Source organism: Vipera berus (assembly GCF_964194415.1).
Source record: "Vipera berus genome assembly, chromosome: Z".
Classification (NCBI taxonomy): domain Eukaryota; kingdom Metazoa; phylum Chordata; class Lepidosauria; order Squamata; family Viperidae; genus Vipera; species Vipera berus.
The window spans coordinates 8692305-8717723 of NC_138205.1; the positions used below are offsets into that span (position 1 = coordinate 8692305).

Here is a 25419-nt window from a genome sequence, read left to right on the forward strand (position 1 = left end):
ATTCTCTGACCGGTGGCACCCTGAGGAGGCCCTCTCTGTGGGAGCGCACAGGTCGGAGGGGTGTTGACGCCGGCAGCAGGTGCTCCCGTAGGTAATCCGGACCCAAGCCATGTAGGGCTTTGTATGTCATCACTAGCACCTTGAATTTCACCCGGAAGGCAACTGGAAGCCAGTGCAGCTCACGGAGCAGAGGTGTAATATGGGAGTATCGGGAAACCCCCAAAAGCATTCGTGCAGCTGCACTCTGCACCAGCTGAAGCTTCCGAGTGGTTCTCAAGGGCAGCCCCATGTAAAGAGCGTTGCAGTAGTCAAGACGAGAGGTCACAAGTGCATGGGTGACTGTACGCAAGGCATCCAGGTCCAGATAGGGTCGCAGCTGGCGCACCAGACGAACCTGAGCGAAAGCCCCCCTAGTCACAGCTCCTATGTGATCTTCTAAGGAGAGCTGTGAATCTAAGAGGACACCCAGGTTGCGAGCCTTATCTACGGGGGGTAATAACTCGCCCCCGATATTAAGAGATGGAATACTCTGAATATCCTGACATGCCGGTATGTACAGCCATTCAGTCTTGTCCGGGTTGAGTTGAAGCCTGTTCCTCCCCATCCATTCCCGGACCGCTTCCAGGCATGTCTTCAAAGGAAAAAACAAGCAAGTCCATTTTGCCTCCTGAAAAAGCACCTCTGGGACAAACATGACCTGGATGGCTGAGAATCTCCATAGACATTCAGTCATAAGTCACTTTTTTTCCCCCAGTGATGTTAAATGCTCACTAAATGAACTGTTGTAAGTTGAGGACTACCTTTACCGTGTTTCTAAATGCTGGAGAGAGAAAAAAAATTAATGAAAAGAAAAAAGAAAAACACGTCTTGTTGGCACCTTACCATATTTTGGAGAATGCTTTTGCTTGGATCGATGCTTCATTGAGCCTCCTTCGGGGGGGGGGGAGGGGGAGAGAAGGGCAGTCAGTAACTTTAGAAAGCCTCAGAAAAATGGACTCTTCTCTTCTGTCCCACATCTCCAAATCTCTTCTTTAGATCATAGAGGAATGTAACTCCGAGGTCGGACGGATGCGTCATATGGAAGAGCTGATCCACACGGCCAGCAAGATTGAGTTTGACAAGCTGAAGGTCTGAATGGGTTTGCCTTGAGTCCTTCTGTGGGGGCTTGTCCTAGCATGCCACAGCTTCTCCCCCTGGCCCTCTTAAGTGTGCTTGCGTGAATTGGGGAATTTAAGAGAAGATACGTCGGCCTGGGGTTGTGCATTTAGGAGGAGGTGGCATGGTGATATTTTTCCTGCAAGGGATCCTCAAATTACACAATTCAGGGGATACGAGGAACTAGGTTTTTACACATTAAAGACTGCCCTTTTGGCAAGCTCACTCTTAAAAGGATTGTCTGCCTTGGCATACCCTAATCCAGTGTTTTTGCAACCTTGGCGATTCTAAGATGTATGGACCAACTCCCAGCTACGCTGGCTGGGGGATTCTGGGAGTTGAAGTCCACAGGAAAAACTGCCTTAGATTAACTAGGGGGGAAAAATGTCCTTTATTCACAAAGATAATACCCAAATCAGAAAATAACCATGATGTAAACCAGGCTTTCTTAAACCCTCTGCAATCCCAAACGTGATAATTGGAAAATAAAATTATACCCCTAGAATATATTTTGCAGAAGAGTAAGAAATGACTTGATGGCAATCTATCAGTCAGTCAGTCAGTCAGTCAGCCAGCCAGCCAGCCAATCAATCAATCAATCAATCAATCTTAATCAATACAACTCTGTTTCAACTATGTGTGGACTTCAGTTTCCAGAATTGCACAGCCAGCTACCACAAAGTTTCTCAATTTCAGCCATGTTCAGATGTGTGCACTACAACTCCCAGAATTTCATAGCCAGCCAAACTGGCTGAGGAATTCTGGGAGCTGTAGTGCACACATCTTAAAGTTGCGAAGTTTGAGAAATTCACTGCCTTAATCTGTGAATTTGCTCAGAGAATCTTTGTTCTCCTTCCTTGCAAAAATCCAGATGGCTTCCAGGAACTTTTTCTAATGATTCTCTTTCCGATTTAGGCCATTCCAATCATTTCTCAGAGCCGACAGCTGCTAAAGCAAGGAGAGCTCCTGGAAGTTGTGCATCGTGGCACCATCTTTGGCAACAAGCCCAAACTTGTCCCCATCTACCTGTTCCTCTTCAATGACCTGCTGCTGGTCACTCAGCGCAAGAGGTGAGCCCTTAAGGCCTAGGTCAGGGGTAGGCAACCTCGGCTCTTTTATGACTCGTGGACTTCAACTCCCAGAATTCCTGACCCAGCCACGCTGAGGGGAAAGGGAGAGGTTTCCAAACTGAGCCAGGCTGGCTCAGGAATTCTGGGAGCTGAAGTCCACCAGTCATAAAAGAGCCGAGGTTGCCTACCCCTGGCCTAGGTTTAGGCCGAAAATTCTGGCAACAGGACAATTAGTCTGCACATGGCTGCATTAAAAGGGGTGTATCCAGTGCTTTTTTTGTAAGAGAAAAAGGTGCTGGAACTCACACATGTCATACAACCCACCTTGCCTACCCTACAAGGTTCCATCCAAAAAAGGTGCCGGAACTCCGTTCTGAGCATTCTATGAAGAAAAAAAGCCCTGGGTGTATCTATAGAAGAGGCAGGAGGAGGAGGAGGGGGGGGGCAAAACTTCACCTCTGCCCCAAGGTCAAGTTTTGAGGGGATGGAGAATTGGAGAGGGCAGTGAAGTTTGGACTATGGTTCTGCTTCTGCAAATTTTGCAAGTTTGAGAGGGGAGCATGACCTGCTTTCCAAGCCTCCTGTTCAAATCTTGGGGCCTAGAAACTTGTCATTTAAAAAACAAAAAAACAAAACAGAGACTTCTGCCTCAGGTGCAAAGTGTCATTCCACCAGGCAAGGTGGAATGAGTAAAGGAGCTGTGATGGTGCAGTGGATAGAATGCAGTATTGCAGCATAATTCAGCTCTCTTATCAGGAGTTTGTTTGATCCTGACCGGCTCAAGGTTGAACTCAGCCTTCCAATTCTTCCAAGGCTGGTAAAATGAGGAGCCAGATTGTTGGGAGACAATAGGCTGACTCTGTAAACCGCTTAGAGAGGGCTAGAAAGCACTGTGAAGCAGTATATAAGTCTTAAGTGCTATTGCTATTGCTCTAGCATCTCTCTATACTCCCTAGATGAGAACTGTAGTGATCTAAACCAGATTCCTGTGGTTGGGGAACTACTAGGTCTATTCATCTGCAGGTCCTAGATCTCCATAGTGGTTGACGTGGATCCCCATATGCAGGCCCATTCATCTGGGAAACAGCCACTGGGGGAGCAGCTGTTGTCAGCCACAATTCTTGAAAAGAAACTTGAGTTTGGATTCACTGACGGATTTTATTTGCTTCTCTTCCGGATCTGTTCCTGCCTTTTGTTGCAGCTCAGAACGTTTTGTGGTGCTGGATTATGCCCATCGCTCTCTAGTCCAGGCCCAGAGCTGCGAGGACGCCTCCAGCAGCCAAAATGCGGAGAACAGCTTCTATCTGACATTGATGGAGAACCACCAAGGGCGGAGTAGTGAACGCCTCTGTCGCGCCCCGACACAGTAAGTAGCCACATACGGGGGGAAGAGAGTTAGGAAAGGGGGTAGTAAGTGTGCCTCATTTATAAATAGAAGGGAGAGGTGATCAGTGTAGCCTGTTTTGTTTTGTTTTTCAGAGGGCTGAACGTTCAATCTAGATCAAGAATGTGTACAGGTAGTCCTTGACTTATTATGGTGGAGCCCAGGATTTCCATCATAGTCATGACATAAATTGAGGCAGTCACAGGACAGGACCCAGTTTTATGAACTTTTTCGCACTGGTTGTTAAGCAAATGCAGGGGTCATTCAATGAATCAATGTATTCCTATGGGAGGTTGTGGTGGGTTTGGGTTTCTTTTGCCAGAAACCAATGGAAAACTGGAGATATTCCTGGAGCTGTGGTGGCGCAATGGTTGCAATGCAGTATTGCAAGCAAACTCTGCCCACTGCCAGGAGTTCAATCCTGACCAGCTCAAGGTTGACTCTGCTTTTCATCCTTCTGTTAAAACGAGGACCCAGATCGTTGAGGGCAATAGGCTGATTCTGTAAAACCCCTTAGAGAGGACTGTCAAGCAATATGAAGTGGTATGTCAAGCAATATGAAGTGGTGGCTCAGTGGGTTAGGACGCTGAGCTTGTCGATCAGAAGGTCGGCAGTTTGGCGGGTCAAATCCCGAGTGCCGCGTAACAGAGTGAGCGCCTGTTACTCGTCCCAGCTTCTGCCAACCTAGCAGTTCGAAAGCACGTAAAAATGCAAGTAGAATAATAGGGACCACTCCGGTGGGAAGGTAACAGCGTTCCGTGCGCCTTTGGCGTCTAGTCATGCCGGCCACATGACCACGGAGACGTCCTCGGACAAGCGCTGGCTCTTCGGCTTTGAAACGGAAATGAGCACCGGCCCCTAGAGTCGGAAATGACTAGCACACATGTGCGGGGGAACCTTTACCTTTACCTTTATATAAGTCTAAGTGTTGTTGCTATTGCTACTGATCTGCAGATATTCTGGGGTTTGCTTTCAGGGTGACTGTTGTGTTGTTGTTTTTTAAATGCTTTATTGATCATTATACTTTGGATTGTTTACAATGCATTGTTAGTCATCCAGTCGCATCTGGTAGATGAGAAGCCTATTGAATGAATGAATGAATGAATGAATGAATGAATGAATGAATGAATGAATGAAATCCAAACACTGTATCTCCGAAACTGTCTTTTCCAGATCCGATATGCACCGCTGGATGGGTGCTTTCCCATGCCGTGAGTCCCAGGCTAATAACAAGCAGGAAACCATCTATGAAGATTGGGGTGAGACCTTTTGGCTGTGTTCCTTTTAACCCACCTATCCCACTTCTGCTGCTTCTTGTTCAAAGGCTAGTAAACTTGAGGAACGTCACATTGCTGTTCCACGGCTTCTGGATCTGTCAGCGGTTTGTCCACTTCGTGCTGGGGAGGCTAAAATAACCAAGATGGGAATGCACACCACCATTTCTCGTATTTTGAGCTTTCAAACAAATTTCAGCTTTGCCTTTCAGGCTAAATTCGGTTTTCTGTGGCAGGGTTGATTTTTCCTTTCCTAATTTCCAATTTACCTAAGGCCAGTTTGCTTTAAAGGTTAAGGCTGCAGGCTAGAGGAAGCAGAAGAGCAAAAAAGATGATTATGGGAGAGGAGGATAAAACATAGGAAGAATGGTTGCAGGAATTGGGTGTCTAGTTTAATGAAGAGAAGTACGAGGGGTGACACGGTAGCCGTGTTCCGATATCTCAGGGGCAGCCACGAAGAAGAAGTCAAGCTATTCTCCAAAGCGCCCAAAGGCAGGACAAGAAGCAACGGATGGAAACTCATCAAGGAGAGAAGCAACCTAGAACTAAAGAGAAATTTCCTGACAGTGAGAACAATTAACCAGTGGAACAACCTGCTTCCAGAAGCAGCGAATGCTCCAACACTGGAAGTGTTTAAGAAGAAATTGGACAGCCATTGGTCTGAAATGGTATAGGGTTTCCTGCTTGAGCTGGGGGGGGGGGTTGGACTAGAAGACCTCCAAGGTCCCTGCCAACTCTTGCTATTCTGAGTGCTATGCATGACGCATGTTATTGAAAAAAATGGGGTATAAATTTAATAAATCCATAAGGGGCCAGGAAGTTTATTCCCTACCACCACATAGACACTTGATACCTTTCCTTCTTTTTTTCCCCTTTTTTCCCTCTTGTAATTTTCATAACAAAAAAAATTTATTAAGTTATTTTTTTTTCTCCTCCCTTTCCGCAGATTGTCCCCAGGTTCAGTGCACAGAGTCCTACAGCGCAGCCCAGGCAGACGAGCTGAATCTCGAACCAACAGACATCGTCAACGTGTTACGCAAAACCGAGGGTGAGCCTTGGGATCTGACCTTCCCTAACCGTTGCAGTTCCTTTCTCTTCTTTCTCGGGAACGACTTCGAAATTGGAGCCTCGGCTGTGGGGCTTCTTAGCCGAAAAGATGGCGTTGGGGTTTTTTTTAGCAGAATTCTCCGCTAAAGGATTCTCTTTGATCCTTCAAGGTCCTTTCGGAGTCTCCAGCACCTTTCCCATATTCTCAGCCACCTGCAAGCTGCAGTCCCCAACACGGAGAGGGTGCCATGGAAGAAAATGGCCCTCCACCCTTTAGAACATTGGCCATCCTGACTGTGTAACGCTGGGCTGCTTCAGCGGCACTTGAAAGGGAGATCATCAGGAGATCCCAGGCTAGGCTGTAAGCATCCGAGAAAAAAAAAGCGATAGCACAAATTGCTAGGGGTGTGTTTGTGTTGCCTCCTTGAGCAAACTCAACTTTCATCTCACGTACTGTGCAGTATTGGGTAATAATTGGCCTAGAATAGAGCAGAGCTGGAAGGGACCTTGGAGGTCTACTAGTCCATCCCCCTTTTCAAGTAGGAGAACCTATACCATTTCAGATAAGTGACAATCTAGTCCAGAGGTAGGCAACCTCGGCTCTTTTATGACTCGTGGACTTCAACTCCCAGAATTCCTGAGTCAGCTATGCTGACTCAGGAATTCTGGGAGTTGAAGTCCACGAGTCATAAAAGAGCCGAGGTTGCCTACCCCTGATCTAGTCTCTTCTTAAAAACCTCCAGTGATGGAGCGCCCACGATTTCTGAAGGCAAGCTGTTCCACTGGTTAATTCTCCTCACTGCTAGGAAGTTTCTCCTTAATTCCAGGTTGCTTCTCTCCTTGATTAGTTTCCATCCGTTGTTTCTTGTCCTGCCCTCTGGTGCTTTGGAGAATAATTTGACCCCCGTCTTGGTGGCAACCCCTCAAATACTGGAATACTGCTACCATGTCACCCCGTTTCTTCTTTTCTTTAAGACTAGCCAAACCCAAGTCCTGCAGCCGTTCTTTGTATGTTTTAGTCTCCAGGCCTCTATAGACTTTTATAGCCAATCCCCATCCCCCAGCTGTACGTTATCCACCTCAGCACAGAATGTATGGATTATATTCAATCTCATCCTTCCTTGCGTAGCAAAAAACAAACCAAAACAAAATAAAAACAGGAGTCTGCTTGCACCTTTTCTGACTCATTTTTTTTTAAAAAAAAGGCAGAAAGCCTCACGGGTTCCGGTGAGAGCTTCTGCCTTTTAATAACATTTGTGAGTCACAAAAGGTGCTCCTGGGTTGTTGTTGTTTTTTTGGGTGGGGAGGGGGGGCTAGACCAGTGTTTCTCACTCTTGGCAACTTTTCCAAGATGCCTGGACTTCAACTCCCAGAATTCCTACCCGCCAAAGGTGAGAAACATTGCCTTAGATGTTGATCATGTGAAGACGGGAATGGTGCAACAGTCGTGTGAAAAATGGGTCATATAGTTAAGTCACTTTTTTCAGTGCAGTCGATCACTAGATGAAAGGTTGTAAGTTGAGGACTTACAACAGGGACAGGGCTGATTCAGTATGAATGTGCTTGTTGGAGCTTCACACAGCAACAGGACAGTCTCCCCAAAAATTTTGAAGTGCAGAAAAGGGTGCAGAGGTCTTGATAGTTGCCTTTTTTTGTCTCCTCCTCTCCTCTGGTCTGCTCTGGTCTTGTCTCATCTCATCTTGTCTCCTCTATCTTCCTCTCCACTCCTCTTCCCTTCTCTCTCCTCTCCCTTCCTCTCGTCTGCTCTGGTCTTGTCTCCTCTCCTTTGTTTTCATCTCCTCTTATCTTCCTCTCCTCTCCTCTGTCTTCCTCTCCTCTCCACTCCTCTTCCCTTCTCTCTCCTCTCCCTTCCTCTTGTCTGCTCTGGTCTTGTCTCCTCTCCTTTGTTTTCATCTCCTCTTATCTTCCTCTCCTCTGTCTTCCTCTCCACTTCCCTTCTCTCTCCTCTCCCTTCCTCTCGTCTGCTCTGGTCTTGTCTCCTCTCCTTTGTTTTCATCTCTTATCTTCCTCTCCTCTCCTCTGTCTTCCTCTGCTCTCCACTCCTCTTCCTTTCTCTCTCCTCTCCCTTCCTCTTGTCTGCTCTGGTCTTCTCTCCTTTGTTTTCATCTCCTCTTATCTTCCTCTCCTCTTCCCTTCTCTCTCCTTTCCCTTCCTCTCGTCTGCTCTGGTCTTGTCTCCTCTCCTTTGTTTTCATCTCCTCTTATCTTCCTCTCCTCTGTCTTCCTCTCTTCTCCACTCCTCTTCCCTTCTCTCTACTCTCCCTTCCTCTCGTCTGCTCTGGTCTTGTCTCCTCTCCTTTGTTTTCATCTCCTCTTATCTTCCTCTCCTCTGTCTTCCTCTCCTCTTCCCTTCTCTCTCCTCTCCCTTCCTCTCGTCTGCTCTGGTCTTGTCTCCTCTCCTTTGTTTTCATCTCCTCTTATCTTCCTCTCCTCTCCTCTGTCTTCCTCTCCTCTCCACTCCTCTTCCCTTCTCTCTCCTCTCCCTTCCTCTTGTCTGCTCTGGTCTTGTCTCCTCTCCTTTGTTTTCATCTCCTCTTATCTTCCTCTCCTCTGTCTTCCTCTCCACTTCCCTTCTCTCTCCTCTCCCTTCCTCTCGTCTGCTCTGGTCTTGTCACCTCTCCTTTGTTTTCATCTCCTCTTATCTTCCTCTCCTCTTCTCTGTCTTCCTCTCCTCTCCACTCCTCTTCCCTTTTCTCTACTCTCCCTTCCTCTCGTCTGCTCTGGTCTTGTCTCCTCTCCTTTGTTTTCATCTCTTATCTTCCTCTCCTCTCCTCTGTCTTCCTCTCCTCTCCACTCCTCTTCTCTCTCCTCTCCCTTCCTCTTGTCTGCTCTGGTCTTGTCTCCTCTCCTTTGTTTTCATCTCCTCTTATCTTCCTCTCTTCTCCTCTGTCTTCCTCTCCTCTCCACTCCTCTTCCCTTCTCTCTCCTCTCCCTTCCTCTTGTCTGCTCTGGTCTTGTCTCCTCTCCTTTGTTTTCATCTCCTCTTATCTTCCTCTCCTCTGTCTTCCTCTCCACTTCCCTTCTCTCTCCTCTCCCTTCCTCTCGTCTGCTCTGGTCTTGTCTCCTCTCCTTTGTTTTCATCTCCTCTTATCTTCCTCTCCTCTGTCTTCCTCTCTTCTCCACTCCTCTTCCCTTCTCTCTACTCTCCCTTCCTCTCGTCTGCTCTGGTCTTGTCTCCTCTCCTTTGTTTTCATCTCCTCTTATCTTCCTCTCCTCTGTCTTCCTCTCCACTTCCCTTCTCTCTCCTCTCCCTTCCTCTCGTCTGCTCTGGTCTTGTCTCCTCTCCTTTGTTTTCATCTCTTATCTTCCTCTCCTCTCCTCTGTCTTCCTCTGCTCTCCACTCCTCTTCCTTTCTCTCTCCTCTCCCTTCCTCTTGTCTGCTCTGGTCTTCTCTCCTTTGTTTTCATCTCCTCTTATCTTCCTCTCCTCTTCCCTTCTCTCTCCTTTCCCTTCCTCTCGTCTGCTCTGGTCTTGTCTCCTCTCCTTTGTTTTCATCTCCTCTTATCTTCCTCTCCTCTGTCTTCCTCTCTTCTCCACTCCTCTTCCCTTCTCTCTACTCTCCCTTCCTCTCGTCTGCTCTGGTCTTGTCTCCTCTCCTTTGTTTTCATCTCCTCTTATCTTCCTCTCCTCTGTCTTCCTCTCCTCTTCCCTTCTCTCTCCTCTCCCTTCCTCTCGTCTGCTCTGGTCTTGTCTCCTCTCCTTTGTTTTCATCTCCTCTTATCTTCCTCTCCTCTCCTCTGTCTTCCTCTCCTCTCCACTCCTCTTCCCTTCTCTCTCCTCTCCCTTCCTCTTGTCTGCTCTGGTCTTGTCTCCTCTCCTTTGTTTTCATCTCCTGTTATCTTCCTCTCCTCTGTCTTCCTCTCCACTTCCCTTCTCTCTCCTCTCCCTTCCTCTCGTCTGCTCTGGTCTTGTCACCTCTCCTTTGTTTTCATCTCCTCTTATCTTCCTCTCCTCTTCTCTGTCTTCCTCTCCTCTCCACTCCTCTTCCCTTTTCTCTACTCTCCCTTCCTCTCGTCTGCTCTGGTCTTGTCTCCTCTCCTTTGTTTTCATCTCTTATCTTCCTCTCCTCTCCTCTGTCTTCCTCTCCTCTCCACTCCTCTTCTCTCTCCTCTCCCTTCCTCTTGTCTGCTCTGGTCTTGTCTCCTCTCCTTTGTTTTCATCTCCTCTTATCTTCCTCTCCTCTCCTCTGTCTTCCTCTCCTCTTCACTCCTCTCTCCTCTCCCTTCCTCTCGTCTGCTCTGCTCTTGTCTCCTCTCCTTTGTTTTCATCTCCTCTTATCTTCCTCTCCTCTGTCTTCCTCTCCTCTCCACTCCTCTTCCCTTCTCTCTCCTCTCCCTTCCTCTCGTCTGCTCTGGTCTTGTCTACTCTCCTTTGTTTTCATCTCATCTTCCTCTCCTCTCCTCTGTTTTCCTTTCTCTCCTCTCCTCTTCTCTCCCTTCCTCTCCTCTCCTTTGTCCTCTCCTCTCCCCCACCCCCCATGCTACAGGCTGGTACGAGGGCATACGCCTAGCCGATGGGAAGAAGGGCTGGTTCCCTTCTTGCTACGTGCAGGAGATCACAAACGAACACGTACGCCGCCGCAACCTCCGCGAGCGTTACCGCGTCCTCCAGGTGGCTCGCCAGCTGCAGCTGACGCGCACCAATTGCGTCAAAAGCAAGTACAGCTCAGCCTGAGACTGAAACCGCACAGTCAACAAAGCAAGTGACGGGGACACCCAGCCTGCAATCAATCTCACGGCTGGACTCAAGGTTCGACTTCCATTTCGCTGGGCGTGGAGCAACATTTGCCTCAAGAGGGCGCTGAAGACCGGGAGGATGGTAGAGAGCAGTTGTGTTTCAGCTGAAAGGCTGCTGAAGGGTGAGAGAGCGGAAGAGAGAGATGCAAGTATGCCCAACAGTTGACTGTCTGAAGTTTATGGCAGCTGCAACGCCATAAGCTAGCCAGTAGGGGCAGCAAAGGCATTACTTCAAACACGCCCCTTCTGCCAGAAGGGGGCGACAAACTGCATTTTCAGTTGCATTGCAGTTTACAGACTTGGCGACGTCCGGTTCCGATTGTTCCCAAGTTGCGTCCTAACTCCTCTGACTCTGCTTGGCATCTCAGTATTCTTGAGGGATGACCATGAGCCTTCCCAGAGGATTGGCGTAAAGAGGCGACACTTGATCTTGCAGACTCATCTTGTACCTTGAGATAGCCACGGTGCCATATTTTAGGAGGTTCCCGGATCTGAGATATGATCAAATGGATTATTGTCTCGTGTTTAACCAGGAGGCTCCGTTCGACCTGAGCAGGTGTTCTACTTGCCCCACCGTTTTTCCAATGACTTATCCACCTGTTCAAATACATGTAACGATTCAGGCCTACCACCTGTAGCCTTGTTTTGGGGCTGGTGGCAGGCTGGTTTGTACTTCATCTATGTCGATACGTGTGTGTGCCTTGCCCTTCGCTGGTAGAACTCTGGTAGGCAGAACAGGCTTCCTCTCCCCCGCCCCAATATAATGCGTCTTGCAAACGGGATCCACACTGGTGTTACCAATATCCTTATCCTGAACATGGTGCTGTCACAGCCAATACTTCAAACCTTCCCAGTGGTCCTTAACCTGGGCTCAGGTGAGCACCGTCCTCTACCTCAGTTCCTGTCCTTTCCGAGGCCAGGAATCTAGGACTCTGTGGACCCAGCTTATTCTAACTCTTCTTCCCACCCTCAAGAGTTCAACAAACTTTTCTCCTTCATGCTAACCTGCCTGACTATCCTGGATTCTGCTCCTTTGCAAAAACTGGGAATTTCTCGTCCTTGCTCCCGGTTTGGAAAGCTCACCACGGATCGGCTCATATTTATTACATGTGTTGCCCTCTTTAACTCTTGAGCTGGAGGAGTTTTGGCTTTGGGGGGTTGGGGGGAAGCAGAGGAGATTGTATTTTAATTTATTCTGTGCCATATTTGCTTGCGGTGTGTCACCTCTCATTTTTTTTATCCCAAACGGCCTTTTTTTTAAAAAAAAAATACAGATGGACAAAACATGCCAGTGCTTGCTTTTAGTTTTTTGGCTTCTCCCTACTAAATAAAAAGGGACGCGGTGGCTCAGTGGGTTAGGACGCTGAGCTTGTCGATCAAAGGTCGGCAGTTTGGCGGGTCGAATCCCGAGTGCCGCGTAACAGTGAGCGCGTTACTCGTCCCAGCTTCTGCCAACCTAGCAGTTCGAAAGCACGTAAAAAATGCAAGTAGAAAAATAGGAACCACCACGGTGGGAAGGTAACAGTGTTCCGTGCATCTTTGGCGTCTAGTCATGCCGGCCACAAGACCACGGAGACATCCTCGGACAAGCGCTGGCTCTTCGGCTTTGAAACGGAGATGAGCACCGGCCCCTAGAGTCGGAAACGACTAGCACACATGTGCGGGGGAACTTTTACCTTTATCTTTTACTAAATAAAAATAGTCTGTTATTGCTGGGACTGAAATTTGACCAAAATAGCAAATCCACTAAACCAAAATGGTTCCTTTTAAATGAAGCCTGAAGGGATCAAATCACCAGTTGGCTTAATAGGTTGTATGAACTATATGGGGCCCTCCAGGTTCAAAACTGAGCTACGAGCCAGCCATAGGAGAATTCCTAATATTCCAGTTCAGGATTGTATTTCAGGTTTGCAACTGGAGATAAGAATAAAGGCTTCTGTGTAAAATTCACTTTGTTGGGCTGAGCTCGCTCCTGTTGGCTGGTGCTAAAAGGAGTATTGTTCGGCTGCCTTGGCAGGGAAAGCTTTGAACGGATGGCTCAGTTGTTCCAGTTGCAGAAACAAGAAGTGGCATGGCTGGTTCCAGAAGGAAAAAAAAAATAGTGATGGATCTCTTGAATGGCTGGGCTGGTTTTCTGCCCATTGGAAATTTTAAGAATTTCCAACTGATTTAGAATTCCTGGCTCGGAGATTCTGGAAGGCAAGCTGATCCCTTCGTTTAGTTCAGTATTTGTCAACATCTGCAGGTTTTAAGATGTGCGGGCTTCTGGGAGTTGGAATTCCACACATCTTAAACCAGCCAAGGTTGACAACACCGGTTTAGCTCATGCACAACAGCCTCGTATCATTACAAACATCTAAAAACATTTGATTAAAGTGGTAGATGGAGGCTAGGTGTCAGGAAGGATGAATTATGGGCTGTTAGCCGGTGGAACAGACAGCCACATGAAACAGCCCGGTCTTCGCTAAAGATCTTCAGACTAGACTCTTCTGCTAGAGATGTTTCAGTGGATTCCCCATTAAGTAGCTGACCTCTACAATCTCTTCCAGTGATCTTGACTAGCCTAACGATCTTGAACCAAAGCACAGCCCGGGTTGTAAATACTTTTTATTTTTCCCCTTCTCGAATAAGGCGGAGCATGCCTGCCTCTTTTTAAAATGGAGCTTTATTTAGTGTGCTGTCAAACAGGAAATAATTTAAAGCACGCTTCGTAGTACAGGACACGGCTCGCACACTGCCACCCCTCCGTCTGCATGGACCGATAAGCCCATGGCGCGCAGTATTGTGAGAGTATTGCTACACAAGGCTGTGAGCTGCCACAGAGAGCCACAAGGCTCAAAGAATGGAAAGAAGCCATCTCGAATGAGAGTCTCTTAGCTGTCAAACAGATACAAGCCAGCCTTTATGTAACATGACCGAAAGACTTTTTTAGCCCTGGGATTCTAGCCAGCGCTGGAAAATTAAGAAGCGAGTGGTGTCGCTGCTCCCATTACACTGCTTAAGATTCTTAGGAATTTGAAAATGCATTGAGTGTCTTTTTTTTAGGTGGGGTGATTTGTAACTGTCCTTAGCCTCCCATGTCCTCCTCCCTCTCTCCCTCCCTCCCTCCCTCCCTCCCTCCCTCTTTCCCAGCCAACTGAGTCAAGAGGCATGCCTATAGGGAAGGGTCTCCACCAATGAAGAATGAAGAAAAACCAATGATATCTGTCTTTCTTCGTTGTTTCCAAAGGTGCTTTTCCATTTCCCACCATCCAGTCAGACCTTGAAGAAGCTTCTTGGACGAGAAGCGAAATGTCTTCAAAGGAAAAACAAGAAAGTCCAGTTGCCTCCTGAAACGAGCACCTTTGGGACAACTGTGACCTGGATAGACACATAGCTATGTTCTTTCTTCATTGCTTCTTTTGACTTCCTGGAGCTTTTTTGTTGTATTAAAAAAAAAAGGAAACCCCTCACCCCCCCAGGACAGGACTTCCAGCCCCTTCCCGATCTTCTCGTGCATGAGAATTGGGCTGAAGCACCTTTCTTGTTTCACCAGCACCCAGATCTTGAGGCCCCCCCCCCAATTATGCCAAAATTGGATTCGGAGAGAACTCGGCTCGCTGGCAGATCGTAGCTTGGGAGAAAATCGGGAGCGGAAGAGATGAAATTCTGGACTTCTGGCAGGGAAGAATTCGGCTTTGTATCCCATCCTATGGCGCTTTCGAATTGTGCTGGGGAAGACTTTTGCGAGTCCCTCGGACTGCACGGACATCCAGTCAATAAATCCCAAAGGACATCAACCTTGCCTGTTCTTTGGAAAGACAAAAGATACTGAAGCTGAAGCTCAAATACTTTGGCCACGAAATGAGAAGAGAAAAAGTCTCCTTGGAAAAGACTTGATATTTGGGAAAGCAAAGGGACAAGGGGACTGCAGAGAATGAGATGGTTCGATTGTGTCATCCACGCAACGAACATGAATTTGGACAAACTCCCGGGAGACAGTGGAACACCAGAGGGAGGGGTGTGTGGGGGCTGGCATGCTACCGTCCATGAGGTTGCAAAGAATCCGATGCATCTTAACTGAACAACAACCTCCAACCCATCCTATGGAGAGACTTAGCCCAACGAGGCTGCTCTTCTTTAGCACAGTAAGAATTCTTTGAAGGCTGAGCCATCGGGATTGGGGACAGGCCTTGGAACAGACCCTGATCAAGTAACAACTGGCCCAAGAGCGGAACAGCCTCTCCAATCTTGGGGCAATGGGAGATGATGGAAGGAAGGCAACAGTGGCTCCTGATGCTAGTGGTAACCAAAGATGAAGGGCCAAGCAGCGACAGTCCATTTGCACTTGGAAACCGGCTGTCCCTTTCTCTGCTTTTTGAAGGCACTTAGTGGCAACGAAGCTGGAGAGAGACAGAGAGAGAGACCCCTGTTTTTTGCGCCTCTCTCGCCATGGTGTCCTCGATGATCCATGGGCTGGAGGGGGGAGCCAGCGGTTGCCAGCGTTAGGGGTCCACAAAGGAAACCATGATGTAGCGAGTGCCCCAAGTGGTGGGCAGACCTTCGTGATAATGGGTGAGACGTCCCGGGTGGATCAGGCTCCATCCCTTGCGGGGAGATTCCACTTGGCAATCGTAGCGGAGAAATCGGCAACCGCCTCCCTAGGGGGCAAAGAGAACCATTTTAGACAGACAAGAGACCAGGTTCAAATGATCATTAGTTTATAGGTATTATGCAAAGACCGGGCCTTCTTGAGAGGTCTATCATGCTGGGAAAAATGGAAGGAAACAGAAGAGGACAACCAGCAGTAAGATATATGGATGCAATGGCACCAAGACCATCCTAGAGAAGGTTTATCTTTGTAGTTGTTAAAAGTTAACACTGACCACGTGGCCCATTGTGCATCCATCAGGCAAACATAAACTGATGAATGAAGGCGAATATACGTGTCCCAGGATAATGTTGCACGATCCAATCTTCAATCCACACTATTTCAGGTTTAAGTTTATTACAGTCAAAGACCAGAGGCCAAATAAAAACACTAAATGAATATCCAGTTAAAATTCTAGAGTAAAATAATAACAGATAAAAGCTATATTAAAATCACAATTTGGCATCCAGTCTGTCAGTTACACATGGCCTAACTATAATATCAATCCTTAAACTATGGACCCATAGCCACTGAATACTAAAATGCAAAAAAAAAAGTAATGCAAAAGAGTCCTGTAATGAACAAGGGCATACATTTGATTTTGCAGCTATTAAGATTGTTGGACGAGCAGGTACAAAAACAGCCAGGGAAGTGATTGAAGCCTGGGAAACCTCATCAGTCAACAGGAGTGCTGATTTACCACCAGCTTTTCAAGTACTTAGGAGGCGAGGGCTTGACAGCACAAGAAAACAACAGCCAATGACTTAATAGCCAGCCACCAACACCCCAATCAACATCTAAAAAGCCACATACAACAGGCACCATATAAACACTACACACAGAATGGCCCAAAGCAGATGCTCTGCTAGCGAGAAATTCTCTGAAGATGGGCTCCAGCACTAGTCTAAAGCTCAGAAGACAAAACTTAGGGTCCAGGAGACCAGCCCAGATTGGATCCCCAAACATAAACTTAAATTTGTGCAACGCGGCCAAGTTCAAATCGTTTCACCCCCGAGAATTGTTGAAACCCTAAATCCCATCCTCATTCTCTTCACAGCTCCAAAGCACCCAAAACCAAGCCACGCACAGGGAGACCCAGCGCTTCACGCAGGAGACCTGCCCTCCCAGGGCACTCACCTTGTAGTCTATCCCTTTGTGGTTAAGAGCAACATTGATGGTGAAAGTTGAAGAATCATGATGGGGGCGAAGATAAGGCTGCTCATCCGGACGGTATCGGACCATGAAGTTCATGATGGCGCGAGCCTGAGAAGAGGAGAAACCAGGGTTAGCACCTGAAGGCAGGGTAGAGAATGGGATACCTGTGTAAAACCTGCCTGACATGGGGCGATCATATTCACTCCAAGTACAACACGCTCAAGTTATGTTCTTGCCACTGGCAGATCTCAAAAAACTGCTGGGTGGGGAGCAAAAAGTCAGTAGCTGACAGCACCAGGCTGATATTGAAAAAGTTAAGCAGGTAGCTTTTTGGGAGACAAAGTTGGGCCGGGAAGTGAAAAAAAAAATTCCATAATATGCCAGTAATAATTGTCATACTCTTCATATGAAAACTTAAAGGTTGCCATGTTCTTTCCAGGAACTGAACATATTCATTTTATGTCGTGCATACACATACTATACCTTTAATTCTTCAAGAACCTTTCCAACGTTGGTAAACTGTATTAACAGGGGTTCTGGCTTACAGTTGGGGCTGAATTAAGAATCTGCAGCACTTCCCCCCCCCCCCCCCGGTAAACAAATTTTATTAAAAGGCATTTGTATGATCTGATGAAACGATGCAGCCCACCAAAGTTTAGGCTTTTAAATAAAATGTGTTCATTCAAAAACTGAGGTTTCCCATAAGACCCCCATACCCAAAACTGGAATAGTTTTGATCTAGTGCAGGGCTTTTAACCAGGGGTACGGGTACCATCTGTGGTACATTGGCACCTGGCAGGTGGTACGCGACCATCTTAGAAAAGTGGTAGCGGGGAAGGGGAATGAGCTGAACCAGACACAGCACCGCACAAGCCTGAGCAAGAGATGGCTGGAGCTGCAGGGCTGTCAGGGCTCAGCGGAAGCGCCAGGATCGGCGCTTCTTCGGGGCTGTCAGGGCTCAGCGGAAGCGCCAGGATCAGCGCCAGGCTCCAGCTGGAGCTCGGCACTGATCCTGGCGCTTCTGCTAAGCCCAGAAGAAGCGCCGATCAGCTGGAATGTTGCAGCATCTCCAGGGTCCTGTGATTTACATTTAGATGCTTGGCAACTGATTCATATTTATGACGGTCACAGTGTCCCAGGGTCATGTGAAGTGACCAAAACCTGCTGCAACCACCCAGCAGATGGGGGGAATAAAAACCAAACACCCCCGCCACCTCATCCCTGCTGCCAAGCCTCAACAGAAATGCTCACAACAATGAAAACCTCGGACAGGAGGAAGAGCACCGCCGCCGGGCGGGCAGGCAGGTGTCTTGCTCGGCTGTGGCTTGGGGGGCATTTTTGTTAGTGCCATTGTAACTTCAAACAGTCACTAAGCGAACTGTTGTAAGTCAAGGACTACCTGTACTTCATCACTTTTTTCCTTTTTGGGGGGGGGTCATCAAGTTTTTGACACCTTGCTAGGCGACTGGTGGTACTTGGATGTTGCCATATCCTAAAAGTGGTACAATGGATGAAAAGGTTGAAAAGCCCTGATCTAGTGCATTCTGGGAAATGAAAATAATACCCAAAGGAAACAGATGCGGCCAATTGTGAAAAGGACACAGAAAATTTTAGGAGAAGAATCTTAAACCTGATCCTTATAAAATCAGTTGAGTTTATTACAACCCAAGTGGCACTGATTTAGCCCATTCAGAGGAGAGGGTATTGCCCATTACATTCAGCCCTAAATAAATCAGAAGTCTTGTGCTCACCCAATGCTATTCCCCCCCTTAAATAAAGCTCAAAACAAAGTAAAAAATAACTAAACTTTTATGTAGGCAAATCTAGCTGCTAGATTTGAATCTGACTGGGATGACTGTAGACATAGTCTTCAAGTTACGACTCCTTGATCAGCAATCAGTCAAAGATGCGATAATCTTGAATGAGAGGAACTTACAATTGGTCCTCAGAGTTCCAGCTTTGTAATGATCACGTGACGGGAATTTTTGATGTTTCCCTGACAGCTTCTCATAAGCAAAGTCAATGGGAAAGCCAGCAGGAAGTCTGAAGTTGCAGCCCCATGAGATCCTCACTTAACAATCCCAGCAATCCTCTGAACATAACGACAACTGGGACTGCCGGAACTGCGTCCCTGACTAAGCGACACAGCCTCATGACAAGTGGTGGGGGAAAAGCAAACAGTTGGGGCCCCAATTACTTTGTAGAAATTGCAACAGACATCCTGTAGAACAGAGGTCCCCAACCTCTGGTCCGTGGACCTGCACCAGTCCGCAGCATGCCAGAAACCGGTCCACGCGAACAAGCAAAGCCCAATCCATGGGATGCAGGCAATACATGAAACCACGCCCCCTCCGGCCCGGGGAAAAAATATCTCTCCACAGAACCGGTCCCTGGTACCCAAAAGTTTGGGGGCTGCTGCTTTCTGTATCTTCACTCTGCCTTTGGTAACCTTCAGACATGCAGGTGTTACCTTGGTGTGGTAGCCTGGAAAGAACTTTTCTGTGACCGGGGCAATGTAGTCCCTCAAGAACTGCAGCCACTCCTTCTCGAAGCCAATTTGGTTCATATGAATGTCAACAGTAGGGACGTTCTCGTAGCCACCAACCAGCCGAGTGTCCTAGAGGGGAGATGCAGAACTGGAGGAATTGTGATAGGGTGTGAAAAGAACCTTGAGAGACAGAAGGAAGAGCCGTAGCCTAGTCGGATAAGGGAAATCTTGAACCCAGAGCAGGAAGGGGTGCGGAGACAGTATCTCAGTACTGACCCTCTCTACTTTTTTGGACCGTAAAGACAGAGGAGGGGGAAGCCCTTTCAAACTTGGAAGATTTGGTTACTTTCACCTTACAACAAAAGCAATTGCCATGCTTGACTCACTACGCACCCCCTCCTCGCAAGCAGACAACAGAAATAGGGGTAGATTTGGAATGCAAAGGAGGGAATCGTGGAATGCAAGAACCGATTGTCGCCTGGCAACGTCCTGATGCTCAAGAAGATTGAAAGATCATTTCCCAAAACAAGCTGACGACAATTCATTGGTGGACAATGCACAGTGGGTGGCCCAGGAGAGAAAAGGGGATTTTAAACTAGGCTACTTCGTGCACAGAAACCTCCGAACTGGCTTCACTTCTTTTGTGCCTATGTGGAATTATCAGTAAAGTTAATACTCTTGGTAAAATAATGTCCCAGGAGTTTCTTTTGCTACATATGCCAACGGGATGATTGACAGTAATATTAGTATGCATGATTTTGCTTTGGTTTCCTGGTTTGGACTACCTCAAAAGATTGACAGGGACGTAGAATCCAGGAAGACCCTTTAAGAAGATGGTTCAGGAACTGGGCCAAGCCAGTTTTCTACAAACGATCCACCTTCAAACTGGGAGACCGATGGCTTCTTTTTCATTTGTGTGCCTCGCACATGAAAGTCATCCACTGGCTTGTAAGTACTGCCCCCCTGGCTTGTAAGCAAGAAATTCCATAAATTATGGAGCTTGTCCTTTCATCTCTTCTGACTCGGCTTCCAGTCTCCATATTGGGGGGTGGTGGGGGGTGGATAAGAGGTGGGCTTGGAGGCACCCCAAATCTAGTCTTCCTCCTTCACCATATTATGTTCTATTTTATACACCTTGTCCATCAGATGAAAAGGGCCAAAAAATGATGGTGGCCATGACTGTGTGTGTGAAGCACAACTCGTGTTTTACATCCAACACACATAAAAGGAATAGTCCCCATCTTGATTTCTTTTGACATTTTCGTGAACTGCCCTACACCTCAGTTACACCTTGTTTTAACCTTCAGAGTCCCAATTTTTTTTGTTGTAAGCTAGGGGTGTCAAACTGCCGGCCTGCAGACTGGTTTCTTTATACCAAAGCCACACCCACCATTGCCGGCAATGCAAAAAGAGTCGTGATACATCGTGACAAGTCACGTGACGTGACGAGTTGACAGCCATGTTCTAAGGTGTCTGAAGTCCCTCATCATTCTGCAAGCCTTCTTTGACCCCTCTTCCCAACTCTCCTCAGCCTTCTTCCAAATGAAGCAACCTGAACAGTGGTCATCTTGCTGGAGGAAAAGGCTAGGACAGTCTCACCTCATGTTTTCCTCCAGACCACTGGCCAAAGTGTTCCACCTCTTCCACGAGCTCGTCGCACATCTGATCGGTGAACACAGGAAACCAGTAAACATCAGGGCAAGGCTGCCAATGGGAAGAAGAAACGATGAGCGAAGGAAGTTTGAGAGAGCAAAATCAGCAACTCAAGAAGACCAGGGAAAAGAGAGACAGTCACCTGCTCAAAAAATTCTCCCTCAAGAACGCGGGAGTAGTTTTCGTGGATATATTTCTCCTGCCAGTCCTGTCCAAGGAAGGAACAAAATAAGAACAGAGTCGTTTAGAATTATCATAATAACCAGGAAATGCATCTCCTAGCCCAGGGGTAGGCAACCTTGGCTCTTTTATGACTCATGGACTTCAACTCCCAGAATTGTTGGCTCAGGAATTCTGGGAGTTGAAGTCCATGAGTCATAAAAGAGCCAAGGTTGCCTCCCTCTGTCCTAGCCTAAGGTGTGCCAGGCAATCCAGTCCTGGAGTAAAAATTTAATCTCTTGCCATCACATCTCTGCCTTCCCCAAATGGGGCCCTTTCAGATACTCTGAAACTACAATTCCCAGAATTCTCAGAGGGCCTTGGACATGGTGGGAAGCTCAAGGGACAGCCACCTGGGGAGTTCATCTGGATTTCCCGTAATGCTCTGGAAATTGCAAGAGTAGTCCCATCAGCATGCAACCTCTCCCCCTTCCAGAGAAATCCTCCCAGATCTAGGCGCAGAGGTGTAGGTGTGAGATTGGGAGAAAAGGGCCTCATCCTGTGCAACTTGGAATTACTGGGACCACTCACCATGGGATTCTCAGAAATCTGCCAGAGCTCAGGATGTAGGCGGGAGATGTTGTATCTACTGGTGGAAAGGAGACGTCCAAAATCATCCCGATTACTGATATGGAGAAAGATGCTCTGAAAAGGAGAGGAAGGACCAAATTTAGGCCAAATGTGTATGACCTTGTGGTCCCAAGCGCCCACATGCCAGGGGATACCAAAGATGTTTGAAATAAATATAAATATAGATATAGATGATGTAGATATATAGATGACCTATATCTATATCTATATCATCTATATCTATATCTATATCTATATCTATATCTATATCTATATCTATATCTATATCTCTATCTATCGACATATAGAGAGACTAAACATAAATGTAAAGATAAACATAAATATAAATATACACAGATATCTTTCACATATGTCCTGTGCTTGTTCTGCAGAGTTTTAGAATAAGATTCTAGAGCAGCATTTCTCAACTTTGATAACTTTGCGAAGTATGGACTTCAAGGCTGGCTGCGGGATTCTGCGAGTTGAAGTCCAGACATCTTAAAAGTTATCAAGGTTAACAAACATCACTTTAGAGTATATTTCGGTCTGGAGGAAATTTCTACTCCTTAAAAATAGGGTCAAAACAGTACCTGCGGGAGGTAAGAGTAAATGGCTTATAAAACTGCCCAAACTACAGGTAGTCCTTGTTTAACTGTAGTAATTGGGAGCAGAGGTTCCACTGCTAAGCAATGCAGTTGTAAAATGAGGTGTCACATGACCACATCGCTTAGTGGCGGCAATCCCATCAGTCGCTGTTGCATTGGTTAAGCAAGGATCATGGATTGTTAAGCAAGGACCTCCTTGCAATCTTCTGCTAGCTCCCAACAAGTCAATGGGGAAGCCAGCAGGAAGTCGCGTGTCCCAGACAGGCTCACAAACAGGCCAATCGACAGGTAAGTGACTGCTGTAGCGCGGTGCAAGTGTGGCAGAGCCAGGGGGGCTGCTGCCAGGTGAGGGTGGTGTTGCAGGTGCGTGCGAGGGAGCACTCTGTAGCCAGGCTCCTTGGAAGAAAAAGAGGCAGGACTGCAAGCAATTTACCAGAGTGATTTTTGATCTTCTCTGCAGGCTTCCCCAACGACTTTGTGGGAAGTCAGCAGGGCAGGTCATGAATGTTGATCACATGACCATGGGACACTGCAACCGTTGTAAAGTGTGAAGAGGTTATCCAGTCTCTGCTTCCTGAACTTCGAGCACCAGTCGAAACTTCAGCTAGTCCTTGAATTAAGACCACAATTAAGCCCAAAATTTCTCTTGCTAAGCAAGACATAGATTCAGTGAGTTTTGCTCTATTTTATGATTTTTCTTGGTGCAGCTGTTAAGTGAATCGCTGCAGCTGTTAAGTTAGTCACACGGTTGTTAAGGGAACTTGGCTTCCCCGTTGATTTTGCATGTCGGAAGGTCACAAAAGGGGATTACACAACCCTGGGACGCTGCAACCGTCACGTATACATGCCAGTTGCCAAGCATCTGAATTTTGATCACGCGGCCCTGGGGATCCTGCAGCCGTCGTAAGTGTGAAAAACATGTCACTTTTTTCAGTGCCATTATAACTCCAAATGGTGGCTAAACAAATGGTTGTTTAAGTTGAGGACTACGTGAACCACTCATTTAGCACCCTCCCAAATTTGAATAGTTGCTGAAACATTGGTTCTCAGCTGAGAACGTCTGTCATAGACTTATATTAACAACATAAAATACGAAAAACAACTTTTTTTTTAAAGAACTTTGTTCTTTTGGATGCGCAGCCTCTAAGAAAGCAAAAACTCTCACCTTCTCCCGCACACTTTTACAAAAGGCCATATCTGGATCCGTGTCCTCCAAGGTGAAAATATTGCGTTGGGGCAAATCCTGCCTTAAGATCTCCCCTTTCAACAGGTAGGCCTGAGAGATATAGGGGACGTTCCACACTCCACTGCGATAGGGAAAAGCAACATGAGAATCAGCAGTACCATAAACAAGGCAGCAGGTACGGAGATTGGAAAATTAAAAGAAAAATAAAAAAAAGCTTGGGATTCGACCCGCCAAACTGCCGACCTTCTGATCGACAAGCTCAGCGTCCTAACCCACTGAGCCACCACGTCCCTACTTCAAGCCTACTTCCCTCTTAAATTCTCAAAATGCAATTCTACAAAAAATTTTTTTTGACTTTTTCAACCACAGCCCTTTTGACGTTATCACAATATCCCAGAGCAGACCCTGGGCATTTTACGGCCCCCAGGACACATCCAGCTGTTTGGCTGTCCTTCTCCTCCCCGTAGGAGGTCAATCGGAAATTAGATAGCAATAGCGCTTAGACTTATATGCTGCTTCACTGTGCCTTACAGCCCTCTCTAAGCGGTTTACAGAGTCAGTATATTGCCCCCAACAATCTGGGTCCTCATTTTACTGACCTCGGAAGGATGGAAGGCTGACTCAACCTTGAGCTGACCTGGTTCGAACTGCTAGCAGTAGGCACAATCAGCCTGCAATATTGCATTCTAACTACTGCGCCATCACAGCTCATATCATCAAATGTAAATAAATGTACACCATGCATGCACGAAAACTGCACTGCTTTTGTTTCAAAGGTAACTGCTATTTCCCCCCCAATTTACTTATATGCAAGCATGTGTGCCTACACATCTTCACAACTCTACTGGTTCAGCCCCGCACAACTGTTTTTTATGCGCCCCCCCTTAGGAAAATTAATTGCCGATCTCTGTTCCAGAGGTTTTTTGTTCATCTTTAAAAGGCTAGGAGCCCATGTTGCTGCCCTCGACGGCTGGAAGCCCTAAATGTGAAGTGTACTAATGATTCAAACCCAGTTTAGCCTAGTCTACCTTGTTTCACACACATAGCCAGCAGTATGATTTGAACTGTGTCTACCCATACCTCATCCAACACTCCAAGTCAGGGGTGTCAAACTCAATTTCATTGAGGGCTGCATCAGCATTGCGGTTGCCCTCAAGGGGCTGGGTGGGTGTAGCCAGGGTGGGCGTGGCCTACTGGGTGGGTGTGGCTAGAGTGGGTGTGGCCTACTGGGTGGGCATGGCCAGCTCTACATCATTCGCATCAAGGGTGCCTATGGGGGCCTGGGCAGGAGTGGGACAGATCTGAGGGTCTCTGGCAGGAGGAGGGTCTCTGGGCCAGGGCCAAGGCAGTGCGGGCCATTCCCTCACTGTTTCGAGGATGGCTTCGCCGGCCGCATGAAACCACTTTGCGGGCCGGATCTGGCCCCCGGGCCTTGTGTTTGACATGTCTGCTCTAAGTGCAAAAATCACATGTGTTCTCTAGCCATAAAATCATTCTTCTCAAACTCTAAAATTCTGCTTTAGCTTAGCATCTTGTAATGGCATGTGGAAAAGACCTTGGGAGATGGAGCAAAGAGAATGCCTAAGGACTGTGCCAAAGATGCTTTTTCACAAGGCAACTGGACTTTCTTGTTTTCCTTTGAAGACATTTCACTTCTCATCCAAGAAGCTTCTTCAGCCCTGACTAGATGGTGGGGAATGGAAGGATTTATACTCCTTGCAGACAGCTGGTGATTTGCATTCTTTTAGAGGGTCACTGAGGCCACCTGGAGCTTTATCTGTGTTGTCACGGTCACCTGATTAATACAAATGGGCTTGGAGCCTTCTTGGAACTGTTGGAAGGACTGTGTTGTAGCCTGGAGATATATGGTGTCGTATCCCTCCCCCTCAACTGCGAGAGGGCTGTTTAAAATTGTGACCCTGAGGACACAGATAAACCTCCAGGTGGCCTCACCGACCCTCTCAAAGAATGCAAATAACCAGCTGTCTGCAAGGAGTATAAATCTTTCCATTCCCCACCATCCAGTCAGAGCTGAAAACGCTTCTTGGGTGAGAACTGAAAAGTGTTCAAAGAAAAACAAGAAAGTCCAGTTGCTTCTTGAACAAGCACCTTAGGATAATTGAGAATCTTCATAGAGATTCCATTTGTCCAAGGAGTGGTTAGATAAGAGACAGCATAGCCCTCACCTAGATAGCGGGTAGAGCAAGCGGCTCAGAAGAGACCCTCC

The 25419-nt window shown here is 47.3% G+C and overlaps 2 protein-coding genes across 2 annotated transcripts in view; one reads left to right on the plus strand and one right to left on the minus strand.

Moving 5' to 3' along the window:
• LOC308678361 (rho guanine nucleotide exchange factor 15-like) overlaps positions 1-12025 on the plus strand; it is a 65186-nt gene extending 53161 nt beyond the window's left edge. Inside the window, exons 11-16 of the mRNA XM_081345499.1 lie at positions 1036-1128; positions 2071-2225; positions 3427-3591; positions 4783-4868; positions 5830-5931; positions 10437-12025. Of these exons, the coding sequence (XP_081201625.1) occupies positions 1036-1128; positions 2071-2225; positions 3427-3591; positions 4783-4868; positions 5830-5931; positions 10437-10624 (789 nt within the window). The 3' untranslated portion in view covers positions 10625-12025. The remainder of the gene's footprint in view (positions 1-1035; positions 1129-2070; positions 2226-3426; positions 3592-4782; positions 4869-5829; positions 5932-10436) is intronic.
• Positions 12026-13001: 976 nt separating this feature from the next.
• LOC308678362 (multifunctional procollagen lysine hydroxylase and glycosyltransferase LH3-like) overlaps positions 13002-25419 on the minus strand; it is a 52237-nt gene continuing 39819 nt past the window's right edge. The window contains exons 13-19 of the mRNA XM_081345500.1: positions 23172-23313; positions 21363-21476; positions 20755-20820; positions 20559-20663; positions 18942-19088; positions 16454-16579; positions 13002-15326 (exon numbers count right to left, since the gene is read on the minus strand). Coding sequence (XP_081201626.1) covers positions 15171-15326; positions 16454-16579; positions 18942-19088; positions 20559-20663; positions 20755-20820; positions 21363-21476; positions 23172-23313 — 856 coding nt within the window. The 3' untranslated portion in view covers positions 13002-15170. The remainder of the gene's footprint in view (positions 15327-16453; positions 16580-18941; positions 19089-20558; positions 20664-20754; positions 20821-21362; positions 21477-23171; positions 23314-25419) is intronic.